The 23061-nt window shown below is 44.9% G+C and overlaps 1 protein-coding gene across 2 annotated transcripts in view; it reads left to right on the forward strand.

Annotated features, from left to right (window-relative positions):
- Positions 1 to 2009: 2009 nt before the first annotated feature.
- The window catches only part of PRKCH (protein kinase C eta), a 232794-nt gene continuing 211742 nt past the window's right edge, over positions 2010 to 23061 (forward strand). For both annotated transcript variants that reach the window (XM_030214443.1, XM_030214444.1), the window contains exon 1: positions 2010 to 2919. In XM_030214443.1, coding sequence (XP_030070303.1) covers positions 2560 to 2919 — 360 coding nt within the window. In that variant the 5' untranslated portion in view covers positions 2010 to 2559. The remainder of the gene's footprint in view (positions 2920 to 23061) is intronic.

Raw genomic sequence — 23061 nt, forward strand, 5'->3', positions numbered from 1 at the left:
TGCTTTGAATGTAGTTGGTAAAACCACAGAAAGGCGGTATATCAAGTCCCATTTCCCTTTCCCTATTTGAGATTCTACATGGAATGTTGCAACTATTGGGGATTCTAGATGGAATGTTACTACTATTGAGATTCTGTTGCTACTACTGGAGATTCTAGCTGGAATGTTGCTACTAATGAGATTCTGTTGCTACTATTGGAGATTCTACATGGAATGTTGCTATTCCACTAGCAACATTCCATGTAAAAGCCTGCCCTTGCAGATCAGCAACGCGGCCGCGCAGGCTTCTGCTTCTGTGAGTCTGATGTCCTGCACGTACGTGCAGGATGTCAGACTCACAGAAACAGAAGCCTGCGTGGCCGCATTGCTGATCTGCAAGGGCAGGCTTCTACATGGAATGTTGCTAGCGGAGGAGTAGCCTAGTGGTTAGTGCAGTGGACTTTGATCCTGGGGAACTGAGTTCAATTCCCACTGCAGCTCCTTGTGACTCTGGGCAAGTCACTTAACCCTCCATTGCTCCAGGTACAAATAAGTACCTGTATACAATATGTAAGCCGCATTGAGCCTGCCATGAGTGGGAAAGGATGGGGTACAAATGTAACAAAAATAAAATAAATAGCTGACTAGTTCAATGGAGGATGGCAGATCAGAAGAAGAAGATGGGTGGGCCCAGGATGGACCCCACAGTAAGTCTTAGGGAGATAGTTGAATTAGCAGGCTCAAGTGCTTCTGGAGTACTGGGGTGTAATGAAAATAAAGCTCTAGCTCTACTTTTATTGCACTAAAAATTATTTTGTCAGTTCTGCTGCAAAGAATCAGGGAGAGTGGAATGGGGGGGGGGGGGAGGGGCTATAATAATAGCTGCTAGGGCTAGGAAGTATAGTGAGCCCTGTAATTTCAAACGGAGGTCACTGAAAAGTCTGAGACACAATTGATGGAAGTTTGAAGATGTAAAAAAAAAAAAAAAGATAATTACTGCACTTCCACCTATTAACCATACCATGCTATAAATTGCCTTGGTTGCAATTTCCTCCATGATCCCAGTTCAAAGGTCTGTCAGCAGTGGATACAGGACTGTGGGAACAAAGAAGGCGTTTAACGTTCTTTGGCATGCCTATATGCAGTCAGACGTTAAGTTCACACCACCCCTGTATAGTGGCTGCAATGAGCACAATGAGGCGTTTATGTGGCACCTTGCCAGTATTTACTGTGAAATTATTTCTGTTATGCTTGGAGACAAATGCTTCCTGCCTCTTCAGAAAATATTTTGACATAACATCTGGGATTTTACAGTACATTGAAACAACATCGGGGAGGACAGATACTGTGGTAAACTGGTTCCTAAGGGCTTGACAAAGCCCCAAATGCTAGTAGAAAATCCTTCCTTCTCTCAAACTGCAATGATGCCACACAATTTGCCAGTGTCTAAAAGGGGTGTAGCTATGGGGGGGCCACCAGGGCCTGGGCCCCTGCAAATTTCATCTGGGCCCCTGGTTTGGCTGGTGGGGGTCCCCAACCCCCGCCAGCTGAAGCCTTCTTCAGTGCTGGTCTCAGGCACAGCCGCGTTTGCTGCCTGCCCCCGCTCTTCTTTCTTCTTGCTCCTCCTGTGCACGCTGAGGCTGCGCTGGAGACCGGCGCTGAAGTAGGCTTCGACTGGCGGGGGTTGGGGACCCCTGCCAGCAAAGATATTTGTTTGTGAGGGGAAGCGATGGGGACCCCTGTCAGCAAAGGTATTTGTTTGTGAGGGGAAGTGGCAATGAGGCGAGGTGTAGCGCGGGGTGGCCCTCAAAATGTGCCCCAACCTCGAGCTCTGGCTGGCCCCCTCCCACCATGAGGTCTGGCTACGCCCTGCAGCTCCCGCAGGTGAGGTTAATCCTTACAGCTGTCTCGGTGACTCCTCCCCCTCTTACTAACACTTACCTGTCACACCTAACTCCTCCCACCTTTTGCTTTTGTTTCCGCCACAGCACCAAAGAGGCATCGGTGGGGACATGTAAGAGTTTATTCTTTTCAAGTCCCTGTCTGTGAAACAGCCCGATCTACTGTAGTCCTGGCTGACTTCAGGGAACAGGAGGCGGTGCTGTGAAGAACTTTTCCATCCTTGGCTTTTTGAAGTTTTCAGCAGGTCTGAGCAGCAGCTGCCTCCTCCTCCTCCAGGCGGTTTTGCTGCTGCTTCTCTCGCAGTTTCCTGGTTTGGACTCCGGCAGGAAACCGATCGCTCTGTGAGCCGCCTCCACTGCGCTTTTCGGGGGATGGTCCACGACCACCGCCTGCTCCCCTGGGTGGCCTGGGGGAGTGTGATCGGGGTGTAAGAGCTTTGCTCAGAGCCCGTGCGAGGGTTTCTTGGGTTGCTGCCTTGCACCTTGCACGTCTCTTACCTGTGTTAGGGACGGGACGCTGAGCGTACGTCCTCCCGCAAAATCGGATTAACAGTTTGGGGCGGGCAACTTAAGGTGGACGAGGTGGGGGGCAGCAGATGGTGATCGAGCGAAACTTTCTGCTTTTCTGCTCTCTCCCCGGAACCCTTTGCACTTCTGATCCCTGTTTCTAAGCCCTGTTATGGCCGGGACCATGAGATTTAACGGCTACATTAAGCTGAAGATCGGGGAGGCGGTGGGGCTCCAGCCCACCCGCTGGTCCCTGAGACACTCTGTGCTGAAGAAGGGCTCCAGCCTCCTGGATCCTTACATCATGGTCAACGTGGACGAGTGCCGCATCGGACAGACCAGCATCAAGCACAGGACCAACAAGCCCACCTACAACGAGGAGTTCAACTTCAGTGTCACGGACGGCCACAGAGTGGAGTTGGCCGTCTTTCACGACACCCCCATAGGCTATGATGACTTTGTGGCCAATTGCATCCTTTTCTTTAAGGATCTGCTCAAGAGCATGGATTCGTCGGACGTCTTTGAAGGATGGGTGAGTAATGCTTTGCCACCCATGGGGTCGAATTGATTAATATCATGGAGGGGAAGGGAATCTCAAATCAGGCTTTTAGTCATTATTCGTATGGCTGTGTTTCCTAGAGGCTTCACTGCTCCTTCATCCCTGGTTTCACAGAGAGATGCTACGGTTATTAATACCCTCTTTTTTTCTGCAGTTTAGTATCACATGGTTTCAAGACATTTTTTTTTCCACTGAGTTTGCAGTATAAGTTTTTGAAGAGCGAGCACTTCCCCTATCTTGCTTTAAGGTCTGCTAATAATGATGCGATTGGAAACCTTCCTGTTTCTCAGCAAGAGAGCAACTTATTGGCTGTCACTTTAGTAACTGTAATGTCTTTAAACTAGAGTAACTTGTGGGATTTTTCTGGATTTATTTTTTCTTGTTTCTCTGCTTTATGCTTAAGGCTGTGCTGCGCTTACTGGAAGAATAAAAATGAAAATCATTTAAATTTATTTAGGACAGCCCAAAGTCAGCTTAATTCAAACATTACAGACAGGCATGTAAAGCTAAAATATCAGAAGGAGAAAACAGCTCTTCAGTTACAGAGAAATACTCATTTGGGGCTTGAAACCATTATACAATTATTTTAGAAACATATCCACTTGTAAATAGCATCATTTACATAGTAACATAGTAGATGACGGCAGAAAAAGACCTGCACGGTCCACCCAGTCTGCCCAATAAGATAAACTCATACGTGTCATTTTTTGTGTATACCTTACCTTGATTTGTACCTGTCTTTTTCAGGGCACAGACTGTATAAGTCTGCCCAGCACTATCCCCACCTCCCAACCACCCGCCCTGCCACCCACCACCAGCTCTGGCACAGACCATATAAGTCTGCCCACCTGTAGACTGTATACACGTGTAAATGCTCATTTCAGAGCCACTATTTACACGCATGGAGATCTACAACACACAGATTTCGAGTGGCATGTTTTGGGCAGGACTAATCCCCTATTTTACACAGGTGTATTGGGGGGAAATTTCCATGTTGGGGTTTTACAACAGCTCATGTATGCATGTTTTGAAAAAGGGCTCCCTTTGGCCAGGGCTTTATACAAAGGATTAAGGGTGGGGGGGTCATTCTCCATAATCCTAGATAGTTTAATTCCACCTCCAAAATGAAACCAAGTTAAAATTGTGGCCTCACTATTTAAATGGCAGCACTTAAACATGTAGGTTTGTAAACTGGAGCAGCTACCTGTGGAAGCGGTGTCACCTACACACGGAGGTTGCAAAATTGCCGATTCCATGTGTAAGTGCTGATGCTTCCAATGTGGAAGCTGCTGGGTTTATGCCATTCATTTCTTTTTCAACATGTGGCTTTGTGTGAAATGGCTGCTCCCGCATGCCACAAATGCCATCGGAATTGAGTGTGTACCGACCTGGAGGTCTCAATTCCAAAATGTACATTCTGTGTGAAGTGGGGCTCCATAGCTCTTTGATTCTCAAGGTAAGACCCGAATTAACGGAGTTAAAACTAGCCAACGTTTGCAGTGATGCTCCCGCATGCCACAAATGCCATCGGAATTGAGTGTGTACTGACCTGGAGGTCTCAATTCCAAAATGTACATTCTGTGTGAAGTGGGGCTCCATAGCTCTTTGATTCTCAAGGTAAGACCCGAATTAACGGAGTTAAAACTAGCCAACGTTTGCAGTGATGCTCCCGCATGCCACAAATGCCATCGGAATTGAGTGTGTACTGACCTGGAGGTCTCAATTCCAAAATGTACATTCTGTGTGAAGTGGGGCTCCATAGCTCTTTGATTCTCAAGGTAAGACCCGAATTAACGGAGTTAAAACTAGCCAACGTTTGCAGTGATGCTCCCGCATGCCACAAATGCCATCGGAATTGAGTGTGTACCGACCTGGAGGTCTCAATTCCAAAATGTACATTCTGTGTGAAGTGGGGCTCCATAGCTCTTTGATTCTCAAGGTAAGACCCGAATTAACGGAGTTAAAACTAGCCAACGTTTGCAGTGATGTGCCACACATAATAATAATCCCTCCCCAATCGTGCTAAAGGGACCTAACAGGAAGCCCCATGCTTTAAAGAATTTGCTGATAGGCTCCTGAAGCATCATTGGAGGCAGTAGCTTTGCCAACCATTAGGCAAACTAGGTGGTTGCCTAGGGCAGCAGCTTGTAGCAGCTGCAGACAAAGCACAAACTCAAAGAATCATTGACATGTTTTTATCAGCAGGAAGAATGGACAATTTTCAAATGGTTCCTCTATTGTTATGACTTTTCAAAATACTTTCTTTCTTCATTTATTTACACATTTATAGGCTTGTTCGGAGAAGGATGGTGTTGGGATGATCATGATTATTCAGTTTAATTAACAAAATCTTGGAGGGGGGGGGGGTACAAAAGGTCTAAAAGTTAATTGAGAGGGAGAGACAAGGCTGAAGTTTTCCACCAGTCCAGGAGATATGGATAAGAAACTCCAAACTTGCAGAAAATAAATAGCATTTAATTTGGTACATTTCTGTATTTTAGGATTTACAATTATGTATTTTCAACTTAACTGACTTTTTAAGTGAAACAGGCTGAAATGCATCTTGATAGGCTAGTGCTATTAATTTCTTGCATGCATTTTAATGTTACTGTGTGAGAAATAATATACAGTCTTTGTAAGACAGTTCTTTGGAGGTCAATAAAATACACCTATTCAAGATTTAGTAAATGTTACAAACAGTTGGCACCATACTGAGCTAGAGTTGCACCCTCTGTAACTCCTCCCCTGGTGCCCCCTTGCCCCACCCCCTTCGCTGCCACCAATGAGAGATGGTGGACTGGGAGCAATTTGTGCACCTCTCCATGCTGTACAGCCACATCGTTTGCCAAGGCTGCCGAGAGGGGAGGGCAAAATTCCCTGGGCCCGGCCTCCAAGGGGGGGGGGGGGGGAGGGGCCCGGGCTTGGGCCTGGCACTGGCAAGATTCTTCATGCTGTCTGCTTCTGGGTCTGTCCTGCCCCTGCTCCTGCGTGCTGCCCAGGACCTGGATGATTGCATTAGCATGATATTGCGTTAATGCAATCATCCGGGTTCTGAATCCCAGCACGGACAGGAGCAGGAGAGGACAGACTGTGGGAGCAGGCATACAGGAAGAAGGTTGCTGATGAGGAATCCTCTTGGAGGCAAAGACAAAAAGGTGCGGGGGCGGCCTGCGGCAGTCTGGTTTGGGCCTGACCATGTCTCTCTGCAGCCCCGTCGCTTTCACAGCCCTTGATATGGTGCTGCCGAGAAACACTGGAAAATAATAGTTCAGGCCAAGAACGACAGGCATTGCTTCACAGAGAGCTGATTTTGCCCCAAAAGCAAGCAAGTAAGGAAATGGATGCTACTACCAGAAAAATAGAACAATCGCTATTTTATAGCCCTTTAAACTCCCAGTCGGGGCTTATTTTCAAAGCGCTTAGACTTACAAAATTAAGTCTAAGTGCTTTGAAAATACACCTATGGAACTTTGCTGTGTCTCTCACAGGGATGTATTTTACTTTTTGTTTTCAAAATGAAGAGAGAGTGAAAGAAATCAGCTTACATTTGGTTTTCAAAGAAACCACTACCTTCTGCTGAGAAGCTAAAAAACTTAGCACTCCTTCCCCAGACCACTTGCCAAACTGGTGAAAATAAAACGACCCTTTACCCCAGGTCCCCGATTTTTTTGTCTGCCTGCTCACCTGCCTCTTAATCTGTGCAATTACATTGCTCTAAAAAGGACAGGATTGATTCCCAGTTATGCTTGCCTGACTGGTACTGACCCAAGGCTGTTCAACCAAATAGCACCAGCAGGCAGGAGAAACTGGGTGACTGTTACCACCCCATTTTAAGGAATTTAATCACACCAATGGAGGTAAGGCAGGTGGGCAGATGCAGGGTCAGTCCAAGGGTATCTGCCACCCTAAATTGTGTATTGTACCTGCCTACATAATCCAGCATCTCCCTTGCTCTTCACCATTTATGCCCAGCAACTCATTTTCTCCCTTCAACCTTTTTCATCTCGAGGCACACCATCATTTTTTTTGACATATGTCCGCTTTACCCCCTCTCCGGCCCACCCTGCTTCCACCCCCCCATCGAGTTGCCCCCCCCCCCAACACACTTAACTTAAAAAACACTAGTCTATAATATTGTTTGATAAAGGCAAGATAAAAATTTAAGAGCTCCTAAGAAATGAGAAAAAGAAAACCAGGAAGAAAAATCTGGCAGTCAACTGCAAGAGAGAGTTCAACAACAGCTTTGATTGGCTCGTCACTTACCCTGACCCAGAGAAGAAATGCAATTTTGGACAAAGCATAAAAGAATGAAGGAGATCTGTATTACTATATCAACAGCAGGTTCAATGTGTAAATTAGACAAAGTATAGTGAATATTAAAATGTGCATTTGCAAGCTTATTTATCAGAACAAGCTCAGAATTTTAATTCATTTGCAGTGAACTGCACTGCCACTAAAATCTTCCAAATTCAAATATGAAAGAGGGACATTTATTTATTTATTTGCTGCATTTGTATCCCATATTTTCCTACCTATTTGCAGGCTCAATGTGGCTTACATTATGTTACAATGGCGATCTCCATTAACAGACTAAGACATCAATCTAAAGTGTATGGATGCCATGTACATTACAGAAATAAGTCCAAATGAAGATGTCTCTGACACTAGTATTCTGCACATGCACGAAAACTGAGCATTCGTAGAGTACCAGTATTGGCAGCTCAGGAAGCAGCTGCTGAGCTTAGGAGCTTCTGGGCACCTTCAGGGACACAGTAATAAACTGCAAAAAATCAGACCACGTGTACTAAAAGACTTATGATCCTTCTTTCTTTGTACCAAATTAGTTTTTTTCAAGAGTCTTTTTTGAAGAGGAAAAGGTCTCAAAATGCCCAGGTGCCAGGACAAACATCAATCAGCAATCATCAATGAGTCACAAGGCACACTCTAGGCTGAGCTCATCACTGACCTGAAAACCTCCTGTTTTAAATATTTTTGTACAAATATTTTTTTGAATTTTACACCTAACTATTCCATGTAACTCAAAAATCCCATCAAAATGATATAACTTAGCTTTTTGCTTATTGTTGAAGACGCGGATCTGGATGTCAAACGTCCATTCACATGACTCCCGAAGGGGACCCATTTTGCCCACCAGCTTTCTCAAGGGAGGAATCCAGACGCTTTGACAGTCTTGTTCTGTGTTCCTACAGCGTGGGTCCCGCTTTAGGAACACGGAACAAGACTGACAGAGGATGAAACTGTTCCCTTATGAGGAAAGGCTAAAGAGGTTAGGGCTGTTCAGCTTGAAAAAGAGATGGCTGAGGGGGGATATGATTGAGGTCTATAAAATCCTAAGTGATGTAGAATGGGTAAAAGTTTTTATAGATTTTTCGCTCTTTCAAAAAGTACAAAGACCAGGGGACACTCAATGAAAGTACATGGAAATACTTTTAAAACAAATAGGAGGAAATATTTTTTTTTCAGTCGAAGGATAGTTTAAGCTCTGGAGCTCACTGCCAGAGGATGTGGTAACAGCAGTTAGCATATCTGTGTTTTAAAAAAAAGGTTTGGACAAGTTGCTGGAGGAAAAGCCCATAGTCTGTTATTGAGATGGACATGAGAGAAGCCATTGATTTGTCCTGGGATTGGTAGCATGGAACGTTGCTACCTGGTGGTCCAGCAGGACTCTATTGCCCCCTTCACCCTGGTGGCCTAGTGCCGCTGCCCCCCCCCCCTTTTTGATCAAAACTAATAGCGCATATTAGTTTTGATCATGTGGGCTTTATTTCCTCACAATGTTCCAGCGCTAATTTTACAGCACTGTTCGGAGCAGTGCTGGGTTTTTGATCATCAGCCCCTAAGTGTCATAATTTTGCACAAACATATTTTTATATCTTTTTGTGTTGAAATAAGTACTTGCTGTATTAAGATTTTATCTCTGTATGAATGCTGGTATGCTGTACAGTGCACAATGGGCTTATTCAGGAGTGTCATATGATTTCAGCAATCAGAGTACCCTATATAAAAATAGACTTGGTGTTAACTTTAGAGATTCTAAAATGCTTTTTCACTTACTACAACGATCTTAATTATTTAATGTTTCAATGGACAGACTACCACCCACCTTATCGTCTTAGTGTATTGGCTAAAAAATTACTTTTCAGTCAATCACTGTATTTAATGGTTTAACTGTTTGAAGTTTATTGATCCAATATTCTTCCCATTGTAACAATCTTTTCCCTCCTCATATAGATTCCTGTACATAATCTATGACACAGCATTTAAAGTCCTCAAATCGGTGTGCCATTTGCATACAATGTGATACTAATGGAGCTTCTGTTTTCTGATGAGCTATGTTGAATCTGTGTTCATTTAAGCAAATTCCCGAAGGGCAAATAGTTTTTTCCCCACATAGACTTTAAACACGGGCATATTAAAACATATACAACAGAACTGCTTGTACAATTAGTTTGAAATTTTAAATCATATTTAATTGAATCTCCTAGATTATTAAATGTAGTAGTATGTAATGTATTAGAACATGATTTACATTGGCCACAAACTGAAAGACCTTTTTTCTTTGTCATTTTCAGTGTGTTGTACGTTTCACCATTGCAAGAGGTTTCGTTCCCTAGAATAGGCTATCCTAATGGACTGATGTTTAAAAATAGGGTCAGCCTGAAGAATTCCCCAGTGTTTCTGTACAATTCGAGCTACTGTAGTAGAACCTTGAAAATAACGTAGAACAGGTTTGCATATCAGACTCTACTTCTTGAGATTGCTTCTCTTGTAACAAGTTCTCTATGGTTAAATTTAGCTCTATTGTATGCTGTCTTCAGGATTTGTCTAGGAAACCGTCTCATCGTCAATCTAGACATGAGCTGTCTTGAATGCTTAAAGGTTTCAGTTTTCATGCAAATCCTTTGAAAAAAGTAAGCTTCTTTTTAAAGCTACCGGATGACTACTCTGGAAATGTAACAATGAATTTCTGTCAGTGTCATTTAACATATACGGTAGTTGAAAACGCTTTGCCCGTTTGCTCAATAAGCACATCCAAAAAGTTTATATGTATTCGAGAACTTTGGATGGTAATCTTGATGTCATGTTCATTTAACCAAATGTAAAATTCTCTTATGTTTCACTTCTCTGTGCTATAGCAAAAAAAAACCCCATTGTGTATGTAACAATATCATCGGTAGATGCAGTTAGACCGTGGATTAACATAAACCCATTGTTCTTCAAAATTTATGTTGCCCCCATTGCTACACCTTTCTTTTATAATAAGAATTTTATCTTTAAATAGAAAAAAAATTCTCAGTTAAGCTATTTTTGCTAATGCTGTTACAAACTCCATTAGATCCTAATGAGGTCTAATTCTTTGTTCAAGACTCTGGGTGATGATATTTAAACCTTCATCCTGTGGCAAAGAAGTGTACAATGAAACCACGCCTAAATTTACCATCAAAAATGGAAATCTTGTGGAATTAATTGTAAAATCCTGTAAAAAATGTGAGTATCACTTATATACAGTGCATTTTGTCTAGCGAAAAAGGTGCTGGTACTCAAATGCCAGGTCACCCTTCAGGGGTGGGGTGATCACTGAGGGTTCCACCCCACAATAGCCAGGCCCCCTACAACCAGGCACAGAATCTATGACAAGGCAGAATTGGTGTGTAGAGCCTGGGCTCTTTCATTAAAACTTGGGGATCGTGGATCAATTTTAGCAGACAATGGAAAAGGTGCCAGTACTCAGTACCCCCAAGTACCCCCTCAAAAAAAGCCCTGCTTATATAAGATGCACTTTGCTTGACCAAAGGTTTCAAAAACCCAATCAGTATATTTTGAAATAGGTTCCAAAAGTGAGTTACAAGAGGACACTATCCCCCGGATTCTACATAGTACGCCTAGAGATCTGCACCAAAATCCAGGCGTATTCTATAACAATGTGTATAACTTAATTGGCTTAACAAACGAATCAGCATTCGGCGACAAGCAATAATGAGCACTAATTGGCAATTTATGCACACAACTCACTAAGCGTATTGTAAATTCTACAGTGCGTAGGCAAAAAAGAGCATGGTAAGGGGCGTTTCGTGGGCATTCTGAAACTTACAAGCATAGTTATAGAATATGGCCAGTGCACCTAAACCTATGCGCTGGGATTTATGCCACATTTTCGTTGGTGTAAATGGATGTGCGTAGTTTTAGGTGCTGAGATATCAACTGAGGAGTATGTTTACTAAGGTGTGTTAGCGTTTCTAACGTGCCTTTAAAGTTAAGGCACGTTAAACGCTAATGCACCTATGCATTTCTATGGGTTTAATGTTTAATGCGTGCCAACCTAGCACACCTTAGTAAACATACCCCTGAGTGTATTCTATATACTATTCCTAAATCTAGTTGCCGCGTATAGAATATGCTTAGTCGGCACTGATTTCTGCACCAATTTTTTTAGGCACCATATATAGAATCTTCCCGGGGGTGTTTGCAAATTTTTGTGACTTGTAGGTACTGTATAAAAAAGAGGTACCATTGGATGTGCTTTATTTAAAAGCAAAGCCTCCTTTGTTAGGAATTCTCTTTCCAGTCCTTCCTCTGTTAACCAGGGGCGTAGCCAGACTTCGGTGGGAGGGGGGTCCAGAGCCCAAGGTGAGGGGGCAGTTTTAGCCCCCTCCCGACACCGCTGACCACCCCCCCCCGCCATTGCCGACCCCCCCCTCCTGCCGCCAACCCACCATCAACCCGCCGTTGCCTACCTTTGCTGGTGGGGGACCCCAACCCCCGCCAGCCGAGGTCCTCTTCTTCCGGCGCAAGACTTCGTTCAGTTTCTGAGTCTGACGTCCTGCACATTGTACGTGCAGAACGTCAGACTCACAGAAACAGAACGAAGCCTTGCAGATCACAGAAACTGAACGAAGCCTTGCGCCGGAAGAAGAGGACCTCGGCTGGCGGGGGTTGGGGTCCCCCGCCAGCAAAGGTAGGCGACGGCGGGTTGGCGGCAGGAGGAGGGTCAAGAGGGTCATCGGCAGGGGGGGGGGGTCCAAGGCCAAATCTATGGGGGCCCAGGCCCCCGTGGCCCCACGTAGCTACGCCACTGCTGTTAACTGTTTAATTCTACTTTGTAAATTCAATGTAGGGTCTTCTACCAGTAACTCATAAGTGGTGACATCCTTTAATTGCTGATTGATCTTTTCTTCATAATACTTAGTCTAATATCACTACTGCACCATCCTTATCAGGTCAGCAAATTACTACAGATGAATCTGATCGTAAAGCTTCCAGCGCTTTAATTTCTTCTTTCGAGATATTATTGACCTTAAAGTTGGATATACATTCTTCCGCTACATCCTGTAGAACCAATTGTTTGAGCGCTGTTACCAAAGGGTCCAGTGGGCCTGGCGGTGTCCAAGTAGATTTATCTCTCAAGATGGATCTATCATTCTGTGATTCTTTGTAGTGGAAATAAATCTTCAAAGACAATGTCCGTATAAATCTTTCAAAATCGATCTGAAACTGGAAAAAATATCAAACTTTTTATTAGGTACAAAAGATAGACCTTTTAGAAAGTCATTGCTTTTCTATCGTAGTTAAAGGTCTAGAGGATAGATTGAAAACTATTTCTTCCACTGATGTTGTGACCTGGTCTGTGGACGCCCACTCTGCTGTCCCCAGTGACTTCGTCCTCTTCCTCTACCTCTTCTGCATTGGGACCGACCTTGTTCTAAAAAAATCCTGGTGGCGAGAATGTTTGTTTTTCTTCTTTATAGTTAGAGTTGATTTCCAGTTTGGCTTACGAGCAGTGGGAAAAATTCAATACACTAAAATGATAAGGTGGGTGGTAGTCTGTTGACATTAAGGGACCTGTTTATTAAGGTGCACTAGGAATATTATAGGCGCCTACATGGTTAGCGCACACTTATGTTTAGTACGTGCTAAAAATGCTAGAGTACCTCTAGTATGGCTTAGTAAATAGTAGATAATTAATTACGTTGGTAGTAGTAAGTGAAAAGGCCTTTTAGAATCTCTATAGTTAACACCAAGTCTATTTATGTATATAAAGGGTACTTTGATTGCTGAAATCATATGACGCTCCTGAAGAAGCCCATTGTGAAACGGTGACGCACTGTAGAGCATACCAGCATTCATATAGAGAAGTGCCAGCTATATTATGATTTGTTTTCAACAGAAAAAGATATAAAAATGTTTGTGGAAGAAAATTAAAAAATATAAGGAGGGATTTTTTTTTTTTAAGGACTAGTGAGGAAGCTGCTCAGTTATTTGTCCAACAAATATATGGGACATAATTTGAGCTTTATCCTCCATTTTGAAAATGTTATTCTAAAAACAAGGGGGTCTTCTTCTAAAGCTTAGCTCGAGTTATCTGCAGCAGGGCACATAGGAATAAAATGGGCCCTGCTGCAAATAACTTGCCTAAGTTTTAGTAAAAGACCCCCTTAGTTAAGTAGTACATTTCTTGGTTTATTTGAGGAGTGGTTTCTACTTAGAGAATTACCCCCTTATACTGATTTCTTGAGTTTTCTTTAATCCATATAGCTACACTTTCTTTGCCACCAACCTACCTATTTCATTCTGAATACAGAAGTTCGCATCCTGTTCAAACTTCTTCTACTAACCTATAAATGTACTCACTCTGCTGCTCCCCAGTATCTCTCCACACTTGTCCTTCCCTACACCCCTTCCCGTGCACTCCGCTCCATGGATAAATCCTTCTTATCTGTTCCCTTCTCCACTACTGCCAACTCCAGACTTCGCGCCTTCTGTCTCGCTGCACCCTACGCCTGGAATAAACTTCCTGAGTCCCTACGTCTTGCCCCATCCTTAGCCACCTTTAAATCTAGACTGAAAGCCCACCTCTTTAACATTGCTTTTGACTCGTAACCACTTGTAACCACTCGCCTCCACCTACCCTCCTCTCTTCCTTCCCGTTCACATTAATTGATTTGATTTGCTTACTTTATTTATTTTTTGTCTATTAGATTGTAAGCTCTTTGAGCAGGGACTGTCTTTTTTCTATGTTTGTGCAGCGCTGCGTACACCTTGTAGCGCTATAGAAATGTTAAATAGTAGTAGAGGTAAATAAAATTGTGTGACCCTGCCGGAGGTGCAAAACAATGATACACCTATGGAGAGCCCATCCAGGTCATGACCCCAAATGTGGGTTTTGTGACCCCATTTAAAACAGTACCACATATTTACATCCTCTTTGGAACCGCAGTAAGTGTGTGCATGTACTCTACACTCTACAGCAGAGGTTCTCAACCCAGTCCTCGAGACACGCTTAGCCAGTCAGGTTTTCAGGATACTCAGAATGATTATGCATAAAATAGAGCATGCACCCCTCCGAGGGACACCACCTTGCAGTGGTGAAGGGGCTTCTGTGTTTTAATGACTATGCTGAAGGGTTACCCATATCAGACAGGCCTCTGAGGAGAAACCAGACAAAGAGTGTCCCAAACTAGGAAGAGTGGAAAGATGGAGACCTGAAGCTTGTACGCTCAACGGCCCAGCTGTCCTCTGAAGTTCTGTCTTTGTTTACTTGAAATTTCCTCTCTGCAACTGCAGTTACCTTAACTGAGAGGAAGGGGACAATCGGGGGTCAGCCGCCGATGGCCAGAGTTTTGTCCCCTGTGCAGCAAGTGTGGGACCGCTGCGTGACGAGCTGCCCACAGATGACTGGGTTGGTGAGTCCTTTGATTAGCACCGACAAGGGAGCGTCAACGCTCTTGGACCTGGAAACAACTTCATTGCTCCCGAATCATTTAACCACCGTGTCCAAAGGAGTGGAGGAGTGAGTTAGGAGGCCATGCTGAAACGGAAGTCGTTTACAGCTGAACCCAAGTCGGCGATGCCACTCCTAAACCCGTAAGAGTTATCAGCTTGGAGGTTTTGGCTCCCATGGAGGTTACATTGAATATCATCTGGAAGGCGCTCCAGGACCTAATGGTGGAAGTAAATAACTTTGCTTCAGATATAATCTTATTAGTGAGCTACATGGATAACCTAATCGAACCCTTTGAGAAACAAACATTGATACAGCAAATGAAGTTCTACAGTAGTAGGAAACGGTTAAGATTTTGAAAATGATAATAGACCAGAAATTTGAACAAAATGAGTATTATTACAGATGATTAATATTGAGATGGTTGTTTTCCCAGAGTTCCGGGTATGATCCTAAAGATTTCCTCAGAAATATTTCCTGAAAATTTTGTTATTTTTCTTTGTAATGATTCTTCTTAGTAATATAAATTATTACTTAGTAATATTAATTCAAAAGGAGTGAAGCCTGTGAAACTGGGATTACCTTAATCAGTGGGAATTGGATTAGAGACTCAAGTGTTCGCATTGTTAAACAATTTCTGGTTTTAACAGAGAAAAAATGAAATTAGGTGTATTATTTCTACTAATATTATTATTATTATTTGTTACATTTGTATCCCACAATTTCTCACCTATTTGCAGGCTCAATGTGGCTTACATATTACCGTTAACTGCGATAGCCGATTCCGGTATGAACAAATACATGGTGTGAATAATATAAAATGATATTGTGGTGGGATGAAGTACATGTATGGTTGGTTGGATTGGGGGGTCTTAGAGAGGGAGAGGGGAGGAAAAGTCAGGTAATGTTCATTAAGGTCTTTGGTTTCATTATGACGTAGGTGTCCAGGTATTTTATGTTGAGACAGTGGGGTATGCTCTTCTGAACAGGTCTGTCTTTAGTGCTTTCCGGAAGTCTAGATGGTCGAGCGTAGTTTTTACTGCTTTTGGCAGTGCGTTCCATAGTTGTGCACTTAAATAGGAAAAGCTGATTGCATAGATGGATTTGTATTTGAGTCCTTTGTTGCTTGGGTAGTGGAGGTTTAGGCATGATTGTGTAGATTTTGTGGTGTTTCTGGCTGGCAGGTCGATGAGGTTTGACATGTAACATAGTAACATAGTAGATGATGGCAGAAAAAGACCTGCATGGTCCATCCAGCCTGCCCAAGACAAACTCATATGTGTATACCTTACCTTGAATTTGTACCTGTCCTTTTCAGGGCACAGACCGTATAAGTCTGCCCAGCAGTATTTCCCGCCTCCCAACCACCAGTCCCGTCTCCCATCATCGGCTCTGGTACAGACCGTATAAGTCTGCCCTCCCCTATCCTAGCCCCCCAACCACCAACCCCTCTTCCCCCCACCTGCTCCGCCACCCAATTTCAGCTAAGCTTCTGAGGTTCCATTCCTTATGCACAGGATTCCTTTATGCATATCCCACGCATGTTTGAACTCCGTTACCGTTTTCATCTCCACCACCTCCCGCGGGAGGGCATTCCAAGCGTCCACCACCCTCTCCGTGAAAAAATACTTCCTGACATCTTTCCTGAGTCTGCCCCCCTTCAATCTCATTTCATGTCCTCTCGTTCTACCGCCTTCCCATCTCCAGAAAAGATTCGTTTGCGGATTAATACCTTTCAAATATTTGAACGTCTGTATCATATCACCCCTGTTCCTCCTTTCCTCTAGGGTATACATGTTCAGGTCAGCAAGTCTCTCTTCATACGTCTTGGAATGCAAATCCCATACCATTCTCGTAGCTTTTCTTTGCACCGCTTCCATTTTTTTAACATCATTCGCAAGATACGGCCTCCAAAACTGAACACAATACTCCAGGTGGGGCCTCACCAACGTCTTATACAGGGGCATTAAAACCTCCTTTCTTCTGCTGGTCACTCCTCTCTCTATACAGCCTGTATCCCGGTGCCTCACCGTAAATTATTTTGTGAACAGTTGTGCAGATTTTGAAAGTGATGCGTTCTTTGATTGGTAAACATACAAACAGTGGATCCAAAACGAGTCCTCTCACAGTTGGTGTCTTCCTAAACAAGATCTTTATTCAAATCAATTTTATTGATTTGAATAAAGGGGTTGCTTTTATTGATTTGAATAAAGATCTTGTTTAGGAAGACACCAACTGTGAGAGGACTCTTTTGGGATCCACTGTTTGTGTGTTTGTCTTTGCTTCTCCTGGGGAGAGATCACCTTCTGTGGGTGTTTGCTTCTTTGATTGGTAGCCAGTGCAGTTTTTCTCATACCGTGTTTCCCCGAATATAAGACACTGCCTTATATTAATTTTTGCGCCCAAAAAGGCGCTAGGTCTTATTTTCAGGGGATGTCTTAATATTTTGGGGAAACACGGTTGGCCCGCCCACCTTCCCTCCGTCGCTCCTGCAACTACCGGTAACCCCCCACCCGAGGTCGCCCCCCCACCCGAGATGGCGCTCCCACCAGAAGTCGCCGGACCCCACCCCCCTCCGTCGCTCAGAAACTAACCTGAACTTAAGCCTCCTTTCACTTTCCTTCCAGTTCGCAGGAGCAGCAGGGCAGGGCAGGCCTCTCCTTCCTTCCGAGCCCCACCCTCGCCTGACGTTACGTTACGTCAGGCGAGGGCGGGACACGGAAGGAAGGAGTGGCCTGCCCTCCTACTGCTGCTGCGAACTGGAAGGAAAGTGAAAGGAGGCTTAAGTGCAGGTTAGTTTCGGAGCGACAGAGGGGGTTGGGGTCCGGCGACTTCGGGTGGGGGCGCCATCTCGGGTGGGGGGGGGACGACCTCGGGTGGGGGGTTAGTTTCAGAACGACGGAGGGGGGCCCGGCGATCTCAGGGGGGGGGACCCTACTTACCGGGAAAAACAAAACTTTGCTAGAACTTACTTTCGGGGGAGGCCTTATATTTTCTAAGGGCACCAAAAACCTCAGTAGGTCTTATTTTATGGGGATGCCCTATTTTCGGGGAAACACGGTAGTGGTTTGGCACTGTCAAAACGCGTTTTTCCAAATATTAGTCTGGCTGCTGTGTTTTGGGTGGTTTGAAGTTTCTTTATAATTTGATCTTTGCATCCCGCATAGATTCCATTACATATTGGACAATAAGTATGTTTCCAATGAAATAAATTGAATATACACCGTTTTGAGTTTGAAGAAGCCAACCAGATGATCAATGTGGAATAATGATTCAGATAAATAATAACTGGGGATAATCAGGTTAATACCACGTTTTTTTCTGTTTATTGTTGTTTAATTGATCTCCTTGTCTTGTTTCACTCTCCATATTTTGTGGTCTAAGGAAGAGTATAGAATTATCTGATTGAAATAATTCTTGTGTTCTACTTTCTCTGTATTTCTGGCAAGTTATTTTATTGCTTGTAAATTTGAAATTTTTATAAAAAAAAAATAGAGCATGCAGAATTTTTTTTCATGCGTATTTATTGTGGATATCCTGAAAACCTGACTGGCTAGGTGTGTCTCGAGGACTTAGTTGAGTACCCTGCTCTAGGGGCTGAATTCAGTAAACAGCACTCAAAAATTGGTGCTGAAAAATATTGGTGCTGAACAGTATTCTAGAACAGGCATTCTGGGATGGAATAGTGAGTGCGTAGTATCAGGATCTGCGCTCAACTTTGGGAACGAGGAGTTACACCAACTGAAACCAGGTGTAAATCTTGGTGCACAAGTTGGACGTGGATCTGCATTACTCTATAGCAGTGGGTGCATTTTAAGGGAATGCCCACGCCCAACCCACCTCTGTCCCTCCCATGGCCACACCCCCTTTGCAGATCCCCACAGAAACATTTAGGCACTATTCTACAAATGGGCATGTGTTTTTGCATGGATCTGCCTTTTCTGCCCCGTTTTGGTGCCTTGCATCCGTTAGAACACTTTTTCGCACCAAAACTTCAGTGCAGAAATAGTGCCTAACATTCCCCCATACATGTGTAGATAATATGCATTCATCACAATTCCACCCCTTTTATGGTGTCTCTGAATCTAACAGTGCACATAACCATGGGGTAACTTTATGCCTTTTCAGCACGTAAAACAGATGTGAGGAGGACTCCTTATGAAGGTTTATCCACGTGTCCTGGCTTTGCTGTCCTCTTCCTGGTAGTTTCTCATGTCATGGATGTTTAAAGTGATTGTACCGTACTCTACAGTCCTTTCAAATCTGCCTGCTCACATTCACCATCTCAAAACAGGCCCTGACGCACACACCTAAGCAGTAGGTTGTGTTTTCAAAAGCAGATCTTGCTTAACGTCTGGGGTAAGCGATCTCTGCAAATAATGCCATTAGCAGAATACCATTGCTCTTTATTTTCATGACCGTCTTACTATACAATTATAAAGCAAGAAACTTTACCCTGTTTTTACTGCTGTACATTATTTATTCAGTGAAAAATGTTATTTTTCTAAATAAGTTCAACAGATCTAATTAAATGCTTCCATATCATTTCGTTACCTAGGCAGTTATCTTGCAAATAATTGCTTGCTGCAGAGATATCCCCGAGTAATTCTGAAAACAGAGGATTTAATTAAATAAGCAGAGATATATAACTTGAATGACCTTATCAAGATTGGGAACAATCCTGTGCTATCTAAGTTGCCTATGTAGCAGGGAAGCCAGAGTTCAATTCTCACTTCTGCCACTGAAGCTCTTTGTGATCTTGGAAAAGTTGCTTTGGGGGCAGTTCTGTAAATTGGTGCAATAAGTTGAGTGCCATAAAAAAGACAGGAGGAAGTAGAGGCTTTGCCAAAAGATGATCCACTACAGGAGATGTTACTTAATCACGCTTTATTCACAGCTCCAGTAGAAGGACCTGACATAGTCCCTGCTTTGGTGGAACAACCCACCCGCCTCAGGGCTCACAAACTCTCTATAGGAAAAAGAGATGCATATAAAATGCTGGTGCAAAAATGCTTGTGAAACACAGGAAAGCTCTATAGGCAAGAGGTGTGTGACATGCTCGTGTAAAAATGCTTGTGAAACACAGGAAAGCTCTATAGGCAAGAGTTGGTTCAAAAATGCTTGTGAAACACAGGCAAGCTCTATAGGCAAGAGACGTGTGTAACATGCTGGTGCAAAAATGCTTGTGATACGTTTTTCAATACATTCTTCATTCGGCTAGGTGTCCTCATGCTTCTGTTCTTTTCCTATTACTTTGAATAAGCGCTGACTGCCTGTTCTGTCCGAAGCTAGAGTGGTGGAAGAGTTGTGCAATTCAATAGAACAGGTGTTATGATTCTGCCGGTTTGGCTGAGGGGGAGGGGGGACGTCTCTTCTGATTGGCTGCCAGGGGTTGTGCTGACGTCAGGGGATAGTACTTTAGCCTGCAGCTGAAGAGTTTCTCTGCTTTTGCGTTACTTATTTGGTGGTAACAGGAAAGCCTGATAGGTTTCTCTCAGAACGTGCTCTAGGGGGTTTTGTGTAGCTGGGGTGTGCGGTGGTGGGTCAGTCTCCCCTTGGCCTGGGTCGGCGCCCTGCTGGCCTCGGCCAAGGCCCAAGGGCTCACGACCAACCCAACGGATTACAACAGGGAACAGGCAGTCAGTGCTTAGTCAAAGTAATAGGAAACGAGCAGAGGCATTTGGATACCTGACTGAATGAAGAATGTATTAAAAACGTTTCTATGTTTCACAAGTGTTTTTGCACCAGCATTACACACTTCTCTTGCCTATAGAGAGTTTAATTGTGACCCCTGAGGCAGGCGGGTTGTTCTGCTGAAACATGGACCCAGGGCCGTGCCTAGGGTCTCTGGCGCCCCCCTGCAGGTGAAAATGATCACGCCCCCCCCCCCCCCGGTGAAAATGATCGCTCACCACTTGCCACACTGACAGGAACTGTCAGCAATATTCTTAGAAACAAATTGCTATACATTGCAAAATAAGATAGCAGATGTAAATTTTCAAAGTGGACATATTCCAAACGCTAAAATGAAAATAAAATGATTTTTTTTTACCTTTGTTGTCTGGTGACTTTCTTTTTCCGATCATGCTGGCCCAGTATCTGAGTCTGCTGCTATCTGTCCTCTTAACTCCATTTCCAGGGCTTCCTTTCCATTTATTTCTTTACTTTCCTCCTTTCTTCTTCATTTCTTGCTCTATATCCATTTCCAGCAATTTCTTCTCTCTCCCTGGGTCCTGCCCTCCCATCCATGTCCATTCTTGTCCCTCTCTGCCCTTCCCTCCTCCATCCATAGCCAGCAATCCTCCTCTCTCCCCTCCCCTCCATTTCCAGCAATTTGTCCTCTCCCTGGGCCCCCATGTCCATCCTTGTCCCTCTCTACCCCTTCCCTCCTCCATCCATAGCCAGCAATCCTCCTCTCTCCCCTCCCCTCCATTTCCAGCAAATTGTCCTCTCCCTGGGCCCCCATGTCCATCCTTGTCCCTCTCTGCGCTTCCCTCCTCCTCCATCCATTTCCAGCAATTTGTCCTCTCCCTGGGCCCCCATGTCCATCCTTGTCCCTCTCTGCGCTTCCCTCCTCCTCCATCCATAGCCAGCAATCCTCCTCCCCTCCATTTCCAGCAATTTGTCCTCTCCCTGGGCCCCCATGTCCATCCTTGTCCCTCTCTGCCCTTCCCTCCTCCATCCATAGCCAGCAATCCTCCTCTCTCCCCTCCATTTCCAGCAATTTGTCCTCTCCCTGGGCCCCCATGTCCATCCTTGTCCCTCTCTGTGCTTCCCTCCTCCTCCATCCATTTCCAGCAATTTGTCCTCTCCCTGGGCCCCCATGTCCATCCTTGTCCCTCTCTGTGCTTCCCTCCTCCTCCATCCATTTCCAGCAATTTGTCCTCTCCCTGGGCCCCCATGTCCATCCTTGTCCCTCTCTGCGCTTCCCTCCTCCTCCATCCATAGCCAGCAATCCTCCTCCCCTCCATTTCCAGCAATTTGTCCTCTCCCTGGGCCCCCATGTCCATCCTTGTCCCTCTCTGCCCTTCCCTGCTGCATCCATAGCTAGCAATCCTCCTCTCTCCCCTTCCAGCAATTTGTCCTCTCCCTGGGCCCTGCTGCTGCCCTCCCATCCATGCCTCTCTGCCCTCCCATCCATGCCCTCCCATCCATGCCTGTCAGCAATTCTCTCCCCTGCTCTGCCCTCTCCCCTCCTGTCCAGTGATTTCTTCTCTCTACCTGCCCTGCATCCATACATGGCCAACAATTCTCCTCTCCCCTGCCCTCCCCCCTACATGTGGCAGGCTGCAGCGTTTTTGCGAGGCAGCTCTGGCTCTCCCTCCTTCCTTCCTTGGTTCCCGCTCTGGCTCCCCGATCAGCAGCCCCGCCCCGCGTGTTTTAACCTTTACTCTCCGACGTGGCAGCGATGTCAATCAATGAAGAACGTACAACAGACTCGCTTCCAGCTTCTCTCTTCACACAGTGTCCCGCCCTCGCGGGAACAGGAAATGCATCATCGCTGACGCTGAAGGCGGGACACTGTGTGAAGAGAGAAGCTGGAAACGAGTCTGTTGTGCGTTCTTCATTGATTGACATCGCGTAAAGGTTAAAACACGCAGGGGGGGGGGGGTCTGCTGATCGGGGAGCCAGAGCGGGAACTAAGGAAGGAAGGAGGGAGAGCCCGAGCTGCCTCGCAAAAGCGCTACGCTTGTGAGGGCAGCAGGGACGTCCGAAGTCCACGATTGGGCTGGGGCGCCGGGGCGAGGGTAAGCACTGTGGCGGCGCCCTCCAGAGGTGGGCGCCCCCCTGCGGCGCTTACCTCGCTTACCGCATCGGCACGGCCCTGCATGGACCGTGTTTGATCCTTCTATTGGTGCTGTGAATAAAGTGTGATTAAGTAACATCTCCTGTGGTGGATTGTCTTTTGGCCAGCCTATACTTCCTCCTGTCTTTGCTACTTTCTCGTAGAGGTTCTTGTTTGCTTTGGGTACCACAAAAAGCCATGCTTAACACGAATTCTATAATGGTTTTCTAGTGCACCTGAATTTTATAGACTACAAGTGTAAAGCGGCTTTCACATGCTGAAGCTTGGGCGTTAACCACTTACACCATATCAATGGCAGATGTAAGTGAGCGTGCCATGCAACTCGCATGCCTTATATTATGTTATACTAGTAAAAAAGGCCCATTTCTGACACAAATGAAACGGGCGCTAGCAAGGTTTTCCTCGGAGTGTGTGTGAGAGTGACTGTGTGAGAGAGAGTGAATGTGCGAGTGTATGTGTGTGACAGAGAGAGAGTGAATGTGCGAGTGTGTGACAGAGAGAGAGTGAGACTGGGTGTGAGTGTGTCTGTGAGAGAGAGTGTGTGTGTGAGCATTAGAGTCTGTGCCAG

The sequence above is a fragment of the Microcaecilia unicolor genome, chromosome 9 (assembly GCF_901765095.1).
Source record: "Microcaecilia unicolor chromosome 9, aMicUni1.1, whole genome shotgun sequence".
Taxonomy (NCBI): domain Eukaryota; kingdom Metazoa; phylum Chordata; class Amphibia; order Gymnophiona; family Siphonopidae; genus Microcaecilia; species Microcaecilia unicolor.